The sequence below is a fragment of the Mastigoproctus giganteus genome, chromosome 2 (genome assembly GCF_048544385.1).
Source record: "Mastigoproctus giganteus isolate SK-2022 chromosome 2, ASM4854438v1, whole genome shotgun sequence".
In the NCBI taxonomy this organism is placed as follows: Eukaryota; Metazoa; Arthropoda; class Arachnida; order Uropygi; family Thelyphonidae; genus Mastigoproctus; species Mastigoproctus giganteus.
The window spans coordinates 61,810,960-61,831,148 of record NC_143576.1 but is presented as its reverse complement, the minus strand read 5'-3'; the positions used below and the strand labels follow the sequence as shown (position 1 = coordinate 61,831,148).

Genomic DNA, 20,189 nt, shown 5'->3' with positions numbered 1-20,189 from the left:
AAAAAACATATTCAATTGTGAGTGCTGATGCATGTTTTTAAATCTTAACTTTCCGTCCACAGATATAAATAACAAATGTTAATCTAGTCTTGCATAATTACATCTCTAAATAATTGTAAACCATGCGGTTCTTAGGACTGCTCTGAAGTTAATTATTCTCATAACCCCTGTTGTGTCTTGCCCTGAGTGATTCTCATCATTCGAACCCCACCCAATCGCGGCCTTGGTGATATCCCCGAACACCCTTCCTTCTGTTTAAGTGTGTGTTGCCTTATGTTAGTTAAATTCCGCCCTGTGATCGCACGTTTCGTTCATACAGAAATTCCAATAGTTTTCTGAGCATCCCCAACTCCGCCATATTTTCCTAAGCTTAAGTCAATCCAGAAATCAATTCAAAACTCATCAACCAAACTTGTAATTTATCAAAAATTAGAATATTCGGAAATTCAAATCGAATATTAATAAATACTTTTAATGATGAACTCATTCGGTGGATTTTCAACAAATGATCTTCGTAATAAAATAATATGAAAGAGTATTCACGTTATTAATTATAACTGATGGGAGGAATATTATTACGCTATTTTAAATGTAATAATATAACATGCCATACATCACGATGCTCGATAAAATAACAGCAAAAAAGAAGCCAAATCGTCCATCGTTCATTCCTTTTAGATGTTAACATCTCCTCCACTTCAAATATGCACAGGCTGTCTGAAATACGTCACAAAACGAAATCTGAGCTAAAATATTGGATGCATTTTTGAGAACAGTTTTCTGTCGTAACTCCGATCGAATTTGGATGTCGTCGGCTGAGAAACATAAACCACTCCACAGAGATAAAAAGGCTAATTAAAATGGGCAAAAAACTCTTTCGAAAGAGTTTTTCTTAAATGGGAAATCCAGTCGTCTGCGTACATTAAAAGGCCTTATTTGAGGAAACAGTATCGAGTAAGATGAAAACGGGAGTCTTCCTGTTTAATAATTCACAATACGATCACCTCGTTTGATTAGGTTCTGGTAAACCGATAAATTATTAACTGTCGTTGTATGAAACTTTAAAATTAGCCTCTTCTTTAAAAATCATTTCGATTTCTTCAAAATATAAGGAGTACAAAAAAGAAATAATAATAATACAACGAGATGATTAAGTAGTAGCCCGAAATCAAATATTATGCAGGTACCGGGTCCTAAATATATAATAACAGAGTGGGTGGGTGGTCTGTTGCTAGAGAACATTTCCACCGCAGCACGGAATTGGGAAAGATGTTGGCTGACGGCCAGGATAGAAAAAGAAGAAACGTTGGACCTGTGTCAAGAAGCAGGCTTGCCTTATTGACAGTAGAATGAAGGAAGGTATAAGAGGTGGGGAGAAACGGAGGGACAAAAATATAGGGCGCTTCATACGACTGTCAAAATAAGAGATAATTCACTGAGTTGTGATGTTTTGGTTGTTATTTAATGCCAAGTAAGACCAAGTATTAATTTAGAATCCGGGAAAGGCTTATTAACTTATACTGATGGATAGAAGTTCTGGGTGGGAGTTGAGTTGAATTTAGAATTTTTTTGTTTTAAATACTTTCTTCTCGAATAACGTTTGTTATTTAAGTTCCTTTCTAAACTGCTGGGATAGGAACTCCTTTTATTAGGGTTATGAGGATAAATTATTTCCCATCTTGCATCTGATGTTTTTAACTATGGAAAGAAAAGGGCTCTGCTACTTATCTGAACCCTTATGTCCCAGAAACGTTCTCTAACATTGCTGTGTTCTTGTCACTTGTTTACGGAATCAAGATGCCTGTTTCCGCGAGAAAAAAAAAAAAAAAAATCCAACTCTCATTTAATGCCAACTGCCTTGGCTATAAGACATCTTCCTTCCCAAAAGGAAGAATCTGAACTTTTGCAGGCAGGAACCGAATCCAGGCCCTTTGCATACAGCGTTAAATGACAGCAGTCACTAGCTGCTGTGTTGTCAAACTTATGTTTGTTTAGGAATATTTGCTGATATCCTGTTTATAATTTTATTTATTTTTGCTTTTAATTATGGGTACACCAATTCGTGTTGAAGGGTAACAAAACTATACATGTACTGGGGATCTTCATCAGTGATCAGCGAAAGTCTCGTTAGAGACTACTCACTGCAGTGGCCCTCGGAATATGTAATCTTATATGAGCATGAAATAGAAAACGATCATGGCACATCTTAAAACGAGAGGCAAATAATAAAATAAAAATTACTAATTAATGTCTAGAGACGTTACTGAGACGATGCGAAAATCGGGTTGTTTATTTTGGAAGCCTTCCGATTATTTCTTTTACTTTTAAAGATTTTACGCCGAATGGATGAAACTTGTGCATTCACGAGAGCCCTGTTTACCCTAAAAACATAGGGTGGGATAGATAAGGTAGTGGGCGAAGGGCGAGTCTAGAGAACAGAACTAGTTCTTTCAAGAGTTGTTGAGAGTAGAGCGACATGTTTAACTTCCTGTCTGTGTTTTCTGTGCCCGGTTGCTCTGACATTTTAAGCAGATTTTTTAGAATGTTTCAAATCGTGCTCCGATTATGTCTTAAATCTCCCTCAATACTGCTTTTCTAATATCACTAAAATGGATCAGTTTACATAAACAACATTACTGTTAAGTAAGTTTTTTTTTTTTTTTTTTAATTTAATCAATTTACCTCTTGATTTCTGTAATTTTTTTTGTTGAATAGAACGAATTTGTTTCGAGATTTATTTTTAAAGAAATGTGTTTATACTATGGGGCAACAAATAGTGCTTGAGGAGTTTACAAGAACGTACCGGAACAATACCGTATTGTGTAGTGTCACATAAATTCAACGGGGTTACTCTATACTTTAATTGGTCACTCTGCTATTAAAATTTCCCAGTTGCTGTAGCAGTAGAAACTGCTACAGAAATTGGAAGAAACTTGAATTTATGATCTTGTTGATGGATATTGATTAAAACGTATGTTAAGTTGTATCCCTATTTGCTACACTCCTTGCAGCAGTCCCTTCTGAAGTGGCATTGCCAAAGGCTGTTTTAGCTGTCGTATTGTTATGTTTGACCAACCATAATCTCCCGCCTTCCTTCAAATTCCAAATAAATATCACACTTTAATTCCCTGTTTGCATAACAAATTCGGAATGGCTTATACCCGACTCCTACGAATATTATTTTTCAACGTAGGCCTAACACCCCATATTCACACATTGTAACCATTGACGTGGTTTGTGATTTCCATCAGAGAAGAAAGTCTTTGGGAAAAGAGCGCATCTTTAAATCATTTAGACATCTGTAAATCGGAAGGTACAGATCAGGACCATGGCAGATGTGATAATACATTTCGACTATTGCATGCATTTCAATATTTGTTTGCAACAGAGAAGAGCACCTACCGTCCTTCTGCAGAACTTTCGGGTGTTCGAAAACCTTGTCTTTTATTGACCAATCTTCAATTTTTTTACGAATTTCATCCCTTCTGAAATAGGTTCATCAGCACATTTTATGTTCGACCATGCCGATGTACACTTACCACAACTGAGTGACCATTTTGTTCCACTTGGGCACGTTTTTTTTTTTCGATGATAAACTCTTAAGTTTCACTTCTCTTAAATCCACGAGACAATAATAAAAATCGAAGAACACTGTCATTCAATAACAGTGCAGCTGCTACACCATTTACTATTTTGAAAAGTAATTGTTATTATTGCAAATTTTATATCGCGAGAAATTGCATGTTCATACATGTAATATATAATAAGCATCAATATTCTTCTATAATGGACTTGTCTCATCTGTGACAAGCGACTATTCGCCTGTTTATTGGCTTGCATTAGTGTATATGAGTTAGGTATTACCTAATAATACATTACCGGGAGAAATACGTGAACTTGAATCGGCAAAAATAGTATGCCGAGGCTAGGAATATATTGCGGTCATTCTTCAGTTGCAAGCATCTTTTTTTCTCTTTAATCCAACTTTCGGCTTTGCCCATAATTCTGTTTACTGTTCTTTCTCTCTGAAGGTGACGGTCTTATTCCTCTGCATCCAGTCTGGTGCTTTCCATCTGTTTAGTATAGTTTACTTCTTTCAGCACTACCTTGCATTGCTTTTTCTTTATTTCTTGTTTTCCCTCGTTCCATACTTCCCTTTCTTTCCAAGAAAGTTCTGATTTTTCCCTTCCCTTTCATTCTCTCTAACTGCTTTTCAACTTCAGTGTTTCCTTTCCGGCTTTGTAATTTTAACTCTGCACTCTGTCGTTTATGGCAGTGTACTCGGTCTTCTTTCGTCCTTCCCTCTGCTACTTTCATATCCTCGCTCTTTCTTCTGTTTTCGCTTCACAATTCTATTAAGTGAGTCTGACAACAAGTGTGTAATATGATTACTCCCGGAGCTGCTTCTAATATTTTACTGTTATTTAGGAACCCGTTGAAAATTCGACATATTTCAAAGAAAAAGACTGTCTCGTATTCATTCTGTCTCTAAGGTACAACTCGGCAATACTCCCAGTAGACACGAATATCAAAATGTATGTTTACTCGCTGCGATTTATTTACTGGTCACAACTGAGGCGAGATTTTGTGCTCGAAGTTAGAGCCTTTCAAAAGTCGTATTTGTAAAACACTTCTGCTTTCTGTTAGCTAATTTCCATTTGTTATTCTAAATATTCTCGTAAACATTAGTGTTACTTTTGATATTAGCTTTTTTTTTTTAAAACTAACAATTAAAATATTAAACTAATACTGAATTAAATCATTGTATTAACTTGAAGTAAAGAATCACTTTTTTTTAAATCTTATTGTCCCTTAGCATTTATACTTTCTCATAATTTTTAATATAATCGTGTACATTTATAGTAATAAGAGACTTCAGACTTTGTTGCATTTTTAAGGTTTGTTCAAACAATCACATCAAGGCGAATTTATGCTCTTTGCAAAAATTCTTTACAGCGGTTTGCAACTTCAAGCCAAAGTTATGACAAAGTAAAATGAAAACAGTTATTGAATGTTGTCTCCAGAGAGAACTTTCCGATCAGTCTTAGTTTAGGTGAAACTTTACTGAGGGTAGAAGTTAGCGAAGGAATGAGCTTAAGAAAGATAGCTTAAGTTGTGCAAACTTTGATTTCCCAGATCGACCTTGGGATAATCCCTGTTTTTTTTTTTTTTTTTAATGTGTTTAAATAAACATTGAACATCGATACCATGTCTCAGAAAGAATAGGTCTTTACAGTAAGTAAAAGACTGTTTATCTTAGCTGCATTCATACAGAAATTCTAACATTTTCACTGTGCATGAGTAGCATTGTTTAACCACATCTTTAAAAACCAAAACTGTTTGTATTTGAACATCAAAGGAAATCTAACTGCCTGTTGATTTTTCCATGGAACTTCCAAGTTTTCTGTATTGAGCGATGGACTAATCATATAATCTGATTGTTTATTTTTGACTCCCTGCAATCTGTTAAATTTGACTGCATTTATTTCATTGTATGAGGTAAATGCTAGTACATCAAACGGTGTGGGATGTTGACATTCCTATAAAACGAGACCACATCCAATGCAAACTATCTTTCAGTATCTGTTAATTGTAACTGCCTAATCTTATTATTGCAAATGAGCCGTGCTTTTTAAATACTGCATTTGAAAGTGGTACAATATTGGCTAATGATGGAGTATGAAGGTGCCAGCTCAGAACTGCGATAAGATAAGACAGGATAATTCTCCTTGTGTATTTTGATTTGTCCAAACATTAAGTTTCAAACTTGAGGTACCAGCCGAACTCTTGTAAAAGATTATTTCTAAAACATTCACGTATAAAAAAAATACACGAGAGTTATTAACCACTTTGTCTGATTCGTGGAACTATGCTGGTCTATGCGAGAAGTAATTTCCTTTTTGGAAAAAGCCAGCTTGCCCTGAAGTGGATGAATGCGCTTCTTCAAATTGTCCTTGCATTTGATAATGATATATTCGAAAAGTTTCAGACTAACGTGAAAGGTTTTATCACCTTTATTTAATTCAAAGAACAGTGTCAGCTCAACTGGGCTCGTATGCTCTTATTTTGTTATCAAAGATTTTGGCGCTCGGTATCTAGAGACCTCACGGTTTATCTGGTTGATGGCTCGATAAGTGTGTTTACTTTTAAATATAGTCATAAAAAAAAGTCTTTGATCAATGTGGAAAAAAAATCACAGGTTAGTTTCCTTTTACTGGATAATTACTATGGTAATGAACATATTCTTTTATTAATATTCAACATAAAAAGCGAAATAGTTTTCTGCCACTTAATTCAACCGCTCTGATCCCTGTTACGTTAATGGTGTCAACCTTCTTAAACACCAGTTTCTTCTGTTTTGGTTTTAATTGTTATTTAAATGATCTGATGATCAATACGTCTCTACATCATTTTTATTTAGATTTGTGAAAAATTTTGGTGTACAGAACTTTGTTTTTACATAATAGCGAAGTTTAAGAAATGTAAAAAAAAATTCTGATTTGCTCAAAATCAACTATGTACTGTACAAAACCGTATAGTTGCAAAGATAAGTAACCGTACTCTGGAAAAAATCCATAATGGTTCAAAATTTAAAATAATTTCCTAAGAAATAAGTAAAATACACTCTTCTGACATAGGGAATTGTAATCTTTATGAAAGAAAGCCAAAGAAATACTTTGGCAACACCCAAGAAAGATTTCATTATTGTGGTGGCGGAGAAACGATTTTGTTTAGACTCTAGACAGCACTTCGTTGCTCGAGGGCTAAGCTATTTTAGGTCAGACCCCAAAGACTCGATTTCTTCTTCAAGTTAATTCTGAATCGGTGATCAGAAGAAAGGTAGCTGGTCAATGGCATCGCTATCTGTCAGACGGAGTATAGTCCCAATTGCTTGTTGGATCAAAACAGATTGGACTGGAAGGGCCAAACCAGATCGAAATTTTCCATAAAACCTCACATAATTGGCAGAGACTATAGGCGGTATTGTATAATATAATAGTCCATTAATGCCGTTTACTGGCTTAAAATTTGGAGTACGTATTTATAGTTTAGTAGGAGAATTGAATTCGAGAAGTGCTAACTTCGCCCTTACGATTAGACCACTAACTGCTTGTTATTGTGGATATTTCCAGGCTTTGGTAAAAGGGACTTCTGAAATGAAGAGTTATTAGTTTGTAAATTGTGCGTAGTCTTTATACTGGCCATCACATACTCTGACGTATTAAAAATGTAAGAGGGAAAAGCAAAACTTCAGTTCTTTTATTTAACAGCATCGCTCTTCGCAAAGCCTTCTCTGTGTTTACAGTTTACCTCAATGTCGGCGTCCTTTTCTCTCTTATGATTTGCAGGTAAACGACCATTCTTCGGTCAACAAATCAAGCTTATTTCAAACGTGTCGGCTCGGCTCGGTGGACAAATACCGGCAGATGCGCTCGCCGATCGCAGTTGTCACGCCATTTGGTCCGTGGCGGACGTCGAGCGTGAAGGCCGAACAGAGTAGATAGGGCGTGTGTGAGTGAGAGACTATGGTCGTTAAGTTAATCCGGAGGTGTTTGGAGTATATACGAAGCCCTTTCAAACGGAGGTCTGTATAGACATATACATGCAGACAGATCGGTAAACGTCTTAGGTCAACATAACTCTCCTGATGGTGTTTTCAAGTTTGCAGGAACTGTGGCCAAAATTAAAATGGAATCTACCGAGAATTGGACAAACAAGCCCAACTGAACTTTGTTATATGGCATTGTATTGCTTGTAATATGCTGCAGGAGGCGAAGTTTCTTATAGATTTATCAGGAATCTGGAGGCGAGTGAGAAATAAATAACTGGTCTTCAGGATAAAAGTGACTACATGATTTATCCGATTCTGTGAACTAAGTATCGCAGGAGGTTCAAATTTAATTTCATGAGATTACTCCGATGATCGAAATGTTCCAGTTCTGTGGGTATCTTACTTTGACAGGATTTTTTATTCAGAAATGTGCAATCTATTGATTATTGTGTAATCGACAATGGAGCCACAATGATTGGGGGATTAAAAAAAGTATTAATAATACAAAGGATAAAAAGCGTTTTAGTATGATTTTAATTTAATCAGTGCCAGTCCCCAAAACTCAAATTGCTTGGGATATTCGAAATGTAGTAGCGGCAACCGGGATTTTTTATTTTGAAAGGTGGGGTGATAAGTATCAGAGCAATTACTTCGATGTGATGCTCTGAATTGTATTTATTATTATTATTTTTTTAATTTAAAAAAAAAAAACATTTTCTAGTATTCCTATGTAATTACCGTCCACTGTATAGGCGTTGCAGAGTAAGGTAATCCGTGGCAGAGTAAGGTAATCCAGTAAGGTAATCCGTGGGTTCCACTAAGTCTGAGGGAGTCTACTTTCATATCTGACCATTCTTTCATCAGCATATTTCTCAGATCCTGTATTGTGGTCGGTAGAGAACTACGAAGCCGAACTGTCCTTTCCAATATATCCCAGACATTCTAAATTGGTCTCAACCCTGGTGAATTAAGTGGCCAGAGTGCATGGAAATCTTGAGAATGTTTATCTTCGTTCCCAACTTAAAACTATGGCTGCATTTCCAATGCAACTATCCCAAAGTCATTTGAGATGGTTACTTTCGCTACGTCAGTTATTTCTCTGTTTTCTCACAATTGTGGCTCTTGATAAAGGCGCAATAATAGCACCTTTCTGAAAATCGGAAAGACAGCTTGTCCCCCTCCTCCAAGACTGGTTCATCTAAGAAGAAGCTGGGTACAGTATTTATCCAACACCAAGGAACTTGTGGCAACTGGTATTTACGTACCGTACGTTAATTATCTGTTAATGACTAATGCAGAAAGTTTTTCTAATTTTTCTGTCATGTTGGCAATATTAAAACTGTTAGAATATTATTTTTGCATGTACTTTTTTTTTCTTCACGATTTGACGCTAATCTAGAAGATCTGGTCTTTAAAAAAAATAGTATTAGAAGCATCATAGTGTTCTATGAGCAGATTGAACATTTCCTGTTGGCGATTTATTTCCTTCTGTATCTGGTAGTGGGTAAGCATCAGAAAAATCAAATTATTAGGAACATTGCTATCAAAAGTGAGGGGCTGACCCCAACAGGAGATAATTGGAATGGAAAGTTAGTAATCAATGCCAAAAAACTGGACCTGCCAATTCAAAGTCCGAAATGTCCGTATTAATTGTATACGTCAGTTGTAGAAGGATCCACGCTGGAATCTAGTTAAAGCAGATTGCAGCGTGGATCCTTATCCGTTCAGGCAGTTGTGTATTTACATCATCAAATTTAAAATTCTGTTGCAAACGGAATTTCGAAATTTTAAATTTTATCTGCAATAGAATGTTGCCTGCTCCTTCCTTTTTAATGACGCCTTAATACGGTCCCTTTGTCGGCAACTTTAACCATGTCATTATCTAAGGAAACCGTGTTCTGTCTGAGAACATCAGACATACAAGCGCTGTTAATTGCTGTCATCAGCATCACACTTCTCTCATCACTTCTATCAGCATATAAAAGGGGAGTAAGTCTAGAAAATAACATCCGCGGATCCAGTTACTTTAACACTGCCATTGACCTGGACTCGTAGATCAACAAAGGCAGTTCATTTTGCCGTTAGCGTCTGTTCTTATTTTTCTTACCTACTCTTCCCTTCTGCTTGATTTAAACCATAATATCAGAGAGAAACGGGTGGGGGTGGGGGAGCTATATTATGACGTGAGATGAGCAAAGCGGTGATAGCTGTGTGACATATTGTGTAAACAATTAGCCACAATCCCTGTTATCCATGTTCGTGTAACGGAATATGTGAAAAAAATCATCTCTATTTGTGTATACACAGTCCGCCTTATTGCGTGCGACAGTCAATTAGGTGAAGCTTATAAACAGCTGCCCAGCGCAGCTATTGCTAAGTAATTAACTTAGATCGAAGTATTCCAGTACCTCAGCAAGCCGGTGTAGTGATAAAAGTACATGTGAAGTAGAACTGTAATTCTACAGTCTCTTGATTTTTATTTATTTTTTCTTTCTTTCTTCTTTGCAACTAGAGTGTTATCCTTTCTCCTCTTCTTCTTCTGGTACTCAATTGTTAAAGTGCAGTACTGTAGACGAGTGTAGATACAGTCTTGTTCTTTTTACATATATCATACTCATCAGATTAGACGCGCGCTTCTATATGGATTTCAGTACTAGATTTAAGCCGTTGATGATGTCAGGGTATTTTGTGAATAGACTACTTTTGCTCATAAGTGCGTCGGATCCCTTGGCCTTCGTCGTATTTTGCAAGTGTACGTTCATGGACCGATTTTCAGGTTGTCACGGGGTGGAGGGCTATTCTTTCCGCCTGGCTACAACCCGATTGAAAAGACATTTAAGAAGTCGTCTGGGCTGTTCCTGGATTCGAATCCAGACTTCTCCAAGCAAGAAGCACCAACCCAATAAGCTGTTTCAGAGGACTGGATTCAAGGACTTAAGGAATTGCTTAACTTGGAAATTTATCTTGGGTTTCAAGATGTTTATGCAATTCATGTGTTGAATAACCATAACTACATGCTTCGTATCGTGAGCAGCGATAAAAGCCAACTGGGGTCCAATAAAGTGGCCAGGCACTATACATTAAGAACTTTAAAAAAATATTCATAGTTATTCATGTTTCTCGGGAACGTCCGAAAATTGAATTTCTCATCTAAGTTCATCTTATTCGCTCTAAAGACAATGAGAAATCAAGTCATAAATTGAGGTCACTCGAAATATTTATGGTTAAAATCGAAATTAGACTGAAAATATGTTTTGTGTTTTTCAACCAGGTATGTTTACGAGCAATATGACCAATGACATTCTGTATAAACATAGAAGATGTTTATTTTGAGTAAATATTCTTGATAAATGAGTTATATGAGAATTCATTTTACCGTTAGGTGTCAGAAAACACTGATATTTACACTAATAATAAAATATATTCTTTGTTTGGAATCTTTAAAGAGACCTTCCCGGATTTCCTTTGTCTATTCAACAATGTTTAGACAGTATTTTTGAAATAAATGAGACTTCTATTCAAGAATCGGTGTTGTTAACCAACTTACATTATTTTATGTAATGTGCAAAGTGTACAGCATGTTGAGATGTGCCTGACCTTACTTCTTTATTTCAGAAAAGCGGCGCATCTCCATGTGCGTTGGATGCGGATCTCAGATCCATGACCAATACATCCTCCGGGTGTCTCCGGATTTGGAGTGGCACGCGGCATGTCTTAAGTGTGCAGACTGTCACCAGTTTCTGGATGAAACTTGCACGTGTTTCGTTCGAGAAGGAAAGACCTATTGCAAAAGAGATTATGTCAGGTAAGACATTTAAGACGAGTTTTAAACAATATTAATATAATTTAATTCTATACAAAGTAATTGTTCTAAATTTGGAAATATTTTAGACTAGATTCATTTTACCTGAAAGGGATATCAGTAATGAATAACGCTAACCCGAAAGAGGATAATTTTTTGAACAGAAGCTGAAAAATGCTTTTGAAAAGTTGGGAAACTATTTTTCCTTCTTTGAAAGGATAGGCGCCTTCGTAGCTGCGTGGGCAGGAGCAGCAGTGCATAGCACACGCTTCTTGATTACACAGGGGTTCGAGCCCGTGACCACTAAATACGGAGGATGCGGAAAGGTCAGGGAATGACCACCGTACATCTCCGGAGCAAGATGGCCTTAGTTGCTAATGCTCCTAAAAATCGAATAACAACAGCAACTTTGAAAGTATGCAGCAATCTTTATGAAAACAGTATTTTGTTACACTTATTTCAGTATTTAAAAAAAAAGTGATGTTTTACCAGAACATCTTTAATGGTATTTAACTACTGAGAAACTGATATTGCAGCATCAGTTTCCAAACTCGAAATTTTCAATAGTGATAATTTTTGCAATGTTAAAAATTGTTTGGCTTAAAATGGGTTATTGTACTGAAGCGACTACGCATTGCCATTTCGAAGATTAGTTTAAATATAGAGAGCAAATGAGAGTATTTACATACTCCCATTTGCGAAAGCAGAAGACAGTGTCTGGCAGAGTGGTTAACGCGGGGATACAGTAGCACACGCTTTTGAGTTCGTGGTTGCAGCTCAATAACCACTGAATACGATGACGTGTTCTTCATCTTCTCTGATCCCATCTGGTTGAAGTAACGCTCACCAAAATCGCAAACAGTTGTCTTCGCCTGAATTCCAATATATTCTCATCAACGGATACCCAACAATGAGGAAACAGATCAAGCTTCGATACATCCTTCAGAATGAACCCTGGCAAAAGCTAAAGTTCGGCATTTCAGCCCCCATAGCCACGAGGAAGTTGTCACCAAAAATACTTCGACATACGTCTTACAGGTGAAAATGCACTGCAGGCCCAACGTGTAATAATTTCACAGTGATTTAATTTAATATTAATTTCAGAAACGTGTTGCACTTCTGATAACATTTTTGAGATTATGCAAATATATCTGCTCTTCTCATGTCCGAAGTCAGTATATATGACCTTCCAAAAATAGCAAATTAATAAAAATTCGTTCATTAATGTGGTCAAGTATTCAAAGTAAGAGCTCTTAAAAAAAAAGTTATCGGCAGCTGATACACAAAATAAAATGTGTTACTGTTTAGATATTAATACTTCAACAGAGCGTACTGTACTTTTGCTTGAAATAATATATTTTACATTCTGTATTATACAGTATTTCCATTTGGGAAAAAAAAAAAAAAAAAAAAGTGGCAAAACTAAAATAAATTTTTCTGTTTATACTCCGGCAGTAGAGTTTTTACAATAAATCGTCAATACAAATATTTATCGTATTTAGTAGTCACGGGTTTGAACACGGTTCCACCCAAGGCATGCGTGCTATGCAGTCCCGCTCTTGACCACTCGGCTACGTCAGGCCTGTACCTACCGCTGGGTGGTTACTTTCCTAGTCGTTCGACAAGAATGTCAACGCTAAGTGATCATGTTAACTCGAACCAAGGTCAACTAAAACGCGTGTAATATGTTGCTCCTTTAACCACTTTGCATACTCCAGGTATGCAAGAATGGCTTTCATAATAGCCGTTCATACTTTTTTATGTAAAAGCTTCATTTAATTGAACAGAAAGCTGGATATAATTGATTTTTTTTTTTTTTTAAATCTGATTTTTTCACCTAAGTGATTTGTGGCTAATAGAGGAAAAAATCAAAAACCAGTAGTAGTAGTAGTAATAGAGGCATGTGATACAAGAAAGCAAGCGTATGAGCTTATATAGCATCAAAAAAAAAAAAAAAAAAAAAAAAAAATCACACATCCATTCCCTAAAAGTTTGTCCAACTCCTCCTTAAATTTATTCAACCTATCAACTTCCACAACGACAGATGGAAGTTTGTTCCAGAAATTAACCACCCGCTGTCTAAAAACAAATTACCGCACATCTATTCTACAACATCTTTCCTCAATTTGAATTTATGCCCCCTCAGATTCGTAATCTGAGCAAGAGGAAGAATCCTATCAGAATTGAGCCTACTCAACCCATTCAAGGCCTTATACACTTCAATCAAATCACCTCGCAGGTGCCTAGTCTCCAGCCGCTGCAATTTGCAGAATTAAAGCGTTTCTTGGTAAGAGGACCCCTTCTTTCACCTCACCAATCTTATTGCTCTTCCCTGTACATGCTCAAGCAAATCTACATCCTTTCTAAAATGAGGCTCCAGACCTATACGCAGTACTTAGGGCATGGCCTGACCATTTCCTTATACAAAGGGATAATTACTTCCGTGCCAGCAAAATTCCTATATATCATTGACAATAACCAATTGCTTAGAAAACTTCATATGTGACTGCACAATCACTCCCAGGCCTTTTTCATTTTCTACCACCCTAAGTGTAGTACCATACAGTTCGTACGTTCCTTTGGGATTACTTATACCCATATGTGGTACTTTTCATTTGTCAATGTTAAACTTCAGTTGCTACTTCTCAGCCCATCTACCCAAATTTTCTAGATCCTGTTGCAGTAGCACACTGCCATTACTGTCATTCCCAACCCTACCAACCTTTGTATTATCTGCAAACTTCGATACTAAGCCTGATATACCTTCATCAATATCATTGATAAATACACAACACAACAGTGGGTGCAACACCGAACCCTGTGGGACTCCACTTATAACATTAGTCCACGAAGAGCAGCATCCATTGATTACCATTCTGTCTTCTCCCACTCAACAGCCTTTTATCCATTGTAGCAACTTATCCTTAATACCATTCTGCTCCAATTTGTACAGTAGTTGTCCATGTGCAACAGTGTTAAAAGCTTTCCTGAAATCAAAGTACAGTATATAATTTGGAGGATTAATAGAGAAGATTGAATTTGAGCTACGATAGGGAATTGTATATGCGCTATCCAGACCAGAGGAGTATTTCCGTGTGGTTGTCATTCACATTGCATCCCAGAAACTGTATTTGTCGTAAGTCTAAATAAAGACACAGACATTAACGAAATCAAATCCATTGAACAAGATATTGTTGCAATTTCGAATTAATTCGCTTTTGCTGAATTTCAAGAAGAAACATTAACTGGGACCATCAACCTCAGTAGTAGAACTGACAGTGAATTCTAACCATCACAACACACCACAGACTAGCAAAAGATTTTAAGAAAACTTCATCCCTACTCAACGCGTCAGACAAGAAAAGAACAGGTGTAGTTCTACAGAATGAATCCGGACATCAGCAACCTATACCGAGAACAAAAAGGGACAGATTGCTGAGGTTAAGAAAACCACAGAAATGCTTATAAATGTAAAATCCTGTGAGCATAATCATTGATTATGCTCACAGGATTTAAACAAGCAAGAGGTGCATTTAATGATGCCAGCGTGTGCAAAGGATGAAAAACGATACAATGCATTGTTAATTTATTTTTAATGACGCCATGGAGATTGTACAACATTGCGGAATATTCTATTTGGGTGTAGAGGAGAAAATAGATGGGGGGGTGAAGTTGAGAGACATAATCTGTAATGACATAATAATATTATCTAATGTTTTTATAAAATTTAACAGTATCTGTGGCATCTGTACTCTATGAAACGATTAGAAAGGTTGTAATATTGTTCATTCAAATTTATTAGGTAAGAGTCCCATTAATTTTTCTGTGCGTTGAGGAAACTTAGCAAAATAATAAAAGTAGGAATATTCAAATGTTTTATCCAGTGCAGTAAATATTGCCCGCTGAATTAAACACATTGTAAATTAGACAAACACTAAAATATAATTTCTTTTCTGTCACTTAAAATGGCGACATTTATAAGCATCGATACGAACTACAGTTTTGTATTTCATTAAGCATTAATAACAATTACTTTGATAGGACAATAAAACATGTGGGAATAATTACATTAGCTTCTAACTTAAAATAGAAGTAAACCAAAGATGGATATGGACAGCTTTTTACAATCCCTTGGAGTAGGGGCACGTAGGGGCTCTCTGCATCTGATGAGCACCAGACGCAGAAGAGCTACAGTATGGTTCCACAAATACTTTACTGTCCGAAGTGGAAGGGTGCAGGAAATCCTAAGGTTTTGTGATGCGGGCTGGGTCAAGTTGATTTATGCAGTCGGGATTAAGTCGCACCTATTTTAGTTAAGGTGTCGAGCACTGGAAAGGATCCAAACAGAGGTTGTGGGATCCCGCAGGAGCACGTGTCCGAGATTTTAGGCCGAGTGGTCAAGCGAGTGCATTAGTACACGTTCCTTGAGTGGACCGTGGTTCAAGCTCGCATGACTGTCAAATATAACTAACGTCTATGATTTATTGGAGACTGACTCCGCTGGTGGTCGTGCCAGAGTATAAACAGTAACATTCCTAATTATCATTTTGGCGTAGAATACTATTGTTCTTTCATTAAGAATGACATCCTTCTGACTAGCAGGGCAGCTGCCATTTCAGTGGTAGTAATCATCCCGGGATTGAGATAGAGTTTGGCACTGGCTCACTTAATTAGCCGGTATTCTGCGGCGTAGAATTTTTTCATGTCAGAGGTAGCTACTGAGACCTAAATTTCAGAATTGCTGTATAAACTGAAGTGACTAAAAAATTCTGTTCGTATTCGGCACGATTTCTAGGTCGCAAGAGTTTACAGTTATTCATTTCGACAATGAATATAATCGTTAACCATATTTTTAAATAACTCCGAAGAAAAATAAAACTGGATTTATACGCTTAAGGAGTTACACTACCCTCAAAATTCAGATCCTTTATGGAGAGCAGCTGTTTATGACATTTTGTAACTTATTTTTTCCTTAGTTATTTCAGTTATATTCGCTTATCCCGACTTAATAAAAATTTCAGTAATTATGTCATCTCAAGGGCACAACAAAATTTTAATCGCTTGTACTGCACTGCCGTATTATAATAAATTCCTGGTTTGAATTTCGCAGTCTGGTCAGTAATACCATAAGTATTATAAAAGCGAATAGTAATAATTCATAAACTTAGTTATATAAAAACATGCAACAAATACAAACCCGCTGTCCATCAAAATCAGCCCCAAAATTCAAAGATTATACAGTATGGTTCCAGATTCAAAGATTATACAGTATGGTGTAGCTGTTTATTGAATTCTTTTTAAAATTATTTTTCTCCTTTTACTGTTCTCCCTAAATATAGATTTTGCGTTTATATATTACCAATATTATGTTCTATTACTAGTTTTTTGTTTGTAAATTGCCCTTGCTTAGTAGCCAGCTGTTTTGTGGGATGAAAAATCATTTCTCCGGGAGGGAGTGCGACTTTTGCCAACTGATATGAATTTAGCCACTAATTAGATTAAACCTTTCAGCAGTTCTTGCAGTTAGTATAGATATATAGGTGCAAGGAAGCCACAGGATTTTGCTGCTCCGGCAGAAAAACAAAAGTAGATAAGAAAATACTTATGAATTTCTCTCCTCTTGTAGGTAATTTTCCAACTGACCTTCAGTTGGATAGTTCAGGCTGAGAGTTTCTTAACTCTCAACCTGAACTACTGCGGAGGTAACTTGTTCCAGTAATGAACGACTCTGTCTAAAAGAAAGTTTGCGGTAGCAGGAATTAATCCATCCATCAGACAATGGGAGCTAAACCAGACAGTTGGTAAATCAGGTAGTTGCTATGCTGTCAAGACAGAATAGTGGTGGAAAACCATGCTTGTGACCGACTAAATCAGCTTAGTGAAAGCCACTAAAGTTTCTGTGCTCTGAGGGAATTCAAACTCGGAGTTTAAAAATAGACCGTAAGTACAGTCCCCTCAGTACATTGTTTTCCCGAGGTAACGGGCATTCTTCTGTAATTGTAATTTCACCCGAATTACAGAAGCATTAAATAGGTAGATAAGTCTCTCAACCATTTCGAGCTTAGTTATATTTGAAATTTTGACCGAGTACCTCGGCCCCCATTTCTCACTGGACGCTATGTTAATGAATGTAACCAATATTTCAGATCTTAAGATTTATTTATTGTTTTTGTAATTTAAAATGTTCTGTTTATATTAATTCACGACAATTGCAAACAGGAGTTTACAGTATCCACAGTCAGTGAGTGGAGTTTACGCACTAATGGGATGCACTAATATCTTCTTCAGTGCCCTTGAACTGAAGAAGATATTGGGTATAATGTCGTGAACTGCACTGCAAGAAATCTTTCCACTCTAAAAAATTCCTGCAAGAAATCTTTCCATAAAAGCACAGATTTCTCACCTTTAAGATCAACGCTAAGAATGACCTCAGTGTTACACACAAACCAACAACATTTCTGAAACGTCTTTATATGTAGAGTTTTCTTACCACTGGTTGAGAACTGTTGCAGTAGACAGCGAAAATCTTGGGCTATTAAGACGTTCATTAAATGTTGAATAGATATTTATGAACACAATCTTTTCTATCATTTCTTGTAGGCCAGTTCACGTATGTTTATTGTAACTAGGCATGTTTGTTTGCTGTTTTTTATCTGTTTAAAATAAACTACACAATTTTGTCATTGTGCTTATGTTCGTTAATGTTCAGTACTTATGTGACCAACTTGGACCCATTATTGAAGTCAATAAATTGTTACTTCTTAGTTTTAGACTTCGGTCAGACCCCATTTGCTTGAAGGCAAGTTCAAGAAAAATCCTCTGCTTTGTTTTCAGTAAAGGTCTTGTTTGTTGTCTTCTTTGAAAACCTGGGAAATCATCCGCTTTATATTATTGGCTGCCCTCCTTCTCCTAAACCAGTACAGGAATGATGGGGTGAAGACGAACACCTGAAAAATGTAGTTCCCCGCCCCTACACCTCCTGTGTCATTCTTCAGAGCTCGAAATTTTAATCGACCTTCACTAATCCGAAGTGGCTTACCGGAGTGAAGTGGGTCACGAAGTTAATTATAGCAGGGATCCCGCAGGGGAAGATGTAGGCCAGTGACAACAGGTGTTCAGATAACCAAGTAACAGTCAAACAAAAGGGGGATTAATTACCCCTCCCGTAGCTTTCTTGGAAGAGATTTAACGGCGAAATCCAACGATTGTTAACGGTATTTTCCCCCTTCTTGTACACATATACATCTCACATAGAACCTGTATAGGACTCAACCACAATGGAATGAATATATGTTTACTTGGGCAATTGATGAAAGGAAGCACTGAAAATAGGAACAGTAGAAAGGCACACGGCCGGATATAAAAGTATTCAAAGTTTAACAAACAAAATTCTTTTAATATTTGATTTCTTGATAAAACTGACATCCTTGAAGTACTCATTTTAAAAGAATTAAGCTGATTTTATACAGTCAGAACAGTTTAACTTATTTTTTTTATTTTGGTAGAGGGGTTTTTCTTCGGATCTGTCAATTCAATTACCAGTTTTTTTTTTTTTTTTTAAAGATTAAGCTCTTATATTACACATTGGTACATAAACATGGTCGGTCGCTAAATTTTGCAGAATCGTAACTGACAATCTCATCTGACGCTGTGTGGATAGTGCCATTAGATGGTCTCGTGTTTTTTGTTTGGACATAAATCTTAATTTATGTCCGATAGCCTTTCGAAATGAATCTGATCAGACTTTTCATTCCTAATTGAACTGTTCTGTTCGAACTTCTCCGGTGTAAACCATCACGATGACGAGCAGTGGCGATGCTGTTCAACTATATTCCTCATCAGCACTATAAAAACGAATATTTCGTGTTGTTCTTTGAAGGTGTTGTTTGTTAATTTAGGATCAGTCCTTGGCTAGGGTTACCAGATCTAAAATTCAAAGACTAGGGCAAAATAGGAAAAAACAGGATATTTTAAAAATTATATTTAATCCTAAAAAAATTACAATACATATTTATCGTTACTGCCCATCGTTTTCAGCAAGTTTTAATTACAAAGGTAGAATTTATAAAATGTTTTACAATCCATTTTAAATTATAAGTAAGCAACAAAACACTATTCACAGTATTTGTTTCAATTTTATTTCTGAATGTTGCTCCATTGATTGCTGATTAATGAAAATACAGCCCTACGTTCCCATTGTGGGTAAAAATAGAAAATGTATATTGAGCAATTTTTAAAAGCTGGGAATATTCTTCGGAACTCTTGCGTGATTAAAATATTCAGCCCACTTTCTATGGATTAATAAGTTTTCCCAATTATCGTTTCTTTTTGTCAGAAACAAAGTCCGTAAAATTCATAAATTGTTCAAATACTCTACTATCATCGATTTTCAATTAGACAAAATGATGATACAGTCCACTTGCGTAATTTGGGGATAATACAGTCCATTGTTTTTTTTTTTTTCATTCGATTATATTGACCGAAGGTGCAACGCCCAGAATATTTAATGAAAATTCATTTTATAATGAGAATTTTTTTTTAAACAAAAGACTTGGACGCAAGGGTAAAATCCGCGAGGACGCCCTAAAAACTAGGTCATTTCCTCGGGAATGTGTTTTGAAGCATCTGTATGTAGAGCGCAACATTGACTTTGGACCCTTCAAGTACAAATTCCATTTGATAAGATCCTGTTTGTCGAAAATATGTACATGGACTTCCTAAACGAAATTTTTGGATCTTGGTGATGATTATGAAGTCCACTGCATGCTCTGACGATTCGTCTCTGGGTCGTATTGAAACACGCAGTACTCATCTCCCGTGAAAATACAGTCGAGA

At 36.4% G+C, this 20,189-nt stretch overlaps 1 protein-coding gene across 1 annotated transcript in view; it reads left to right on the top strand.

The window, feature by feature from the left end:
* tup (LIM1_Isl and LIM2_Isl domain-containing protein tup) overlaps nt 1–20,189 on the top strand; it is a 182,517-nt gene that overhangs the window by 31,549 nt on the left and 130,779 nt on the right. The window contains exon 4 of the mRNA XM_090389947.1: nt 11,168–11,357. Coding sequence (XP_090246073.1) covers nt 11,168–11,357 — 190 coding nt within the window. The remainder of the gene's footprint in view (nt 1–11,167; nt 11,358–20,189) is intronic.